At 39.3% G+C, this 1,428-nt stretch overlaps 1 protein-coding gene across 1 annotated transcript in view; it reads right to left on the bottom strand.

Moving 5' to 3' along the window:
* The window catches only part of LOC106815000 (cubilin-like), a 28,848-nt gene that overhangs the window by 4,547 nt on the left and 22,873 nt on the right, over nt 1-1,428 (bottom strand). Inside the window, exons 6-7 of the mRNA XM_014819400.1 lie at nt 985-1,086; nt 283-465 (exon numbers count right to left, since the gene is read on the bottom strand). Of these exons, the coding sequence (XP_014674886.1) occupies nt 283-465; nt 985-1,086 (285 nt within the window). The remainder of the gene's footprint in view (nt 1-282; nt 466-984; nt 1,087-1,428) is intronic.

Below are 1,428 nucleotides of genomic sequence, written 5' to 3'. Positions count from 1 at the left end.
AAAGAATGTAAGTAAGAGAGAAAGAGAGCGAGAGAGAGAGAGAGAGACACAGAGATAGAGATAGAGAGTAGTTATCAAGCCTGGTTTTAGAACTGTAATAATGCCTCGCGTATACAGACACTCTTGGTGTAATAGAGCTAAGACAAGCTGTACTGACATTCAAACCACTAGCGGATATGTAAATGTGCCACATATATACATATATGTATGTATATATATATATATATATATATGTGCAGCAGTAAAGACAGACATACTTTAGCTGAGCTGAGCTGTCCTGACAGTCAAACTCGTCGCAGTAGAGCGCCGCAGCCGCCGCCAGGGCGCGCTTGAACTCGTTTTGGTTGGTGTTGAACAGATCCTTGCTGATGCCGTCAATCATGACGACAACGAAGCCGTTGATTGGCTCGGGCGTGGTCGTCGTCGGCTCGTCTGTCGTCATGTCGTCGTCGTAGTCTTCATCGTCTGCCAGCGAACACATGCAAATATCGATTATTTGATCTAATTTTGAACTTTATTTTAATTGTTTAATTAATAGCGCGATTGTTGATTATTATTTATTGGTATTATTGTTAATGATTATTTAATATCTTTATTGTTACTATGGAAATGCTAGGAAACAAGGAGCAGATTTGTCACAATAGGTGCGTTCACACTGGCGCGAATTAGCCCGCTCGAAAAACTGAGCTTTTTACAAGTGTGAACGCAAATAGATCTAATTTGGAATCAGCGCGCTTATTTGCACCGCGGTGTGATATTTGCACCGCGGCGATTAGCGAGATATTCGCCTGTGTGAACAACGACACAATTAGCTCACTATTATCTCCGCTATTAGCGGGCTGAGCAGCGAGGTTTTTCTTGTGTGTGAACGCGCCTAATATCGAGTAAATAGAATTAAAAAAGTACACTTAAAAAGTATAATTAATCGTAGAATATAGTTTTGGCTTCCCCTATATTTTGTTGAGCCCCCGGTATTACACTCACCATCCTCCTTCTTGCTGTAGTCAGGTTTAACGTAAACCTCTCGCGGTTTGTTTGCCGGAGTGATTCCCATTGCAGCCAGCTCCTTCCTAATCGCCGCCAAACCTATACGCAATATACGATGTAGGCTTTTGCTAACAACTCATATGAAATTAAACTTAAATTAAACTAATTAATCGATTAACTTATTAAGGATATTTATTTAGGAGGCAAAAAAACCGGTTAGGGGATCACGTGACTGCGAAAAATGTTGTAGTGATTACATCATGACATTCTTACTGCAGTTGTACAAATATATTATACGTGTAAACCACAAGTATCTAGTATCTCTATCTCTCTCTCTCTCTTTCTCTCTATCTATCTATCTATCTATCTATCTATCTATCTATCTATCTATCTATCTATCTATCTATCTATCTATCTATCTATCTATCTATCTATCTATCT

This window comes from Priapulus caudatus, unplaced genomic scaffold (genome assembly GCF_000485595.1).
Source record: "Priapulus caudatus unplaced genomic scaffold, Priapulus_caudatus-5.0.1 Scaffold1020, whole genome shotgun sequence".
NCBI classification, from domain to species: Eukaryota; Metazoa; Priapulida; class Priapulimorpha; order Priapulimorphida; family Priapulidae; genus Priapulus; species Priapulus caudatus.
The sequence above is the reverse complement of the archived record's forward strand: the minus strand, read 5'-3'. Positions and strand labels throughout refer to the sequence as shown.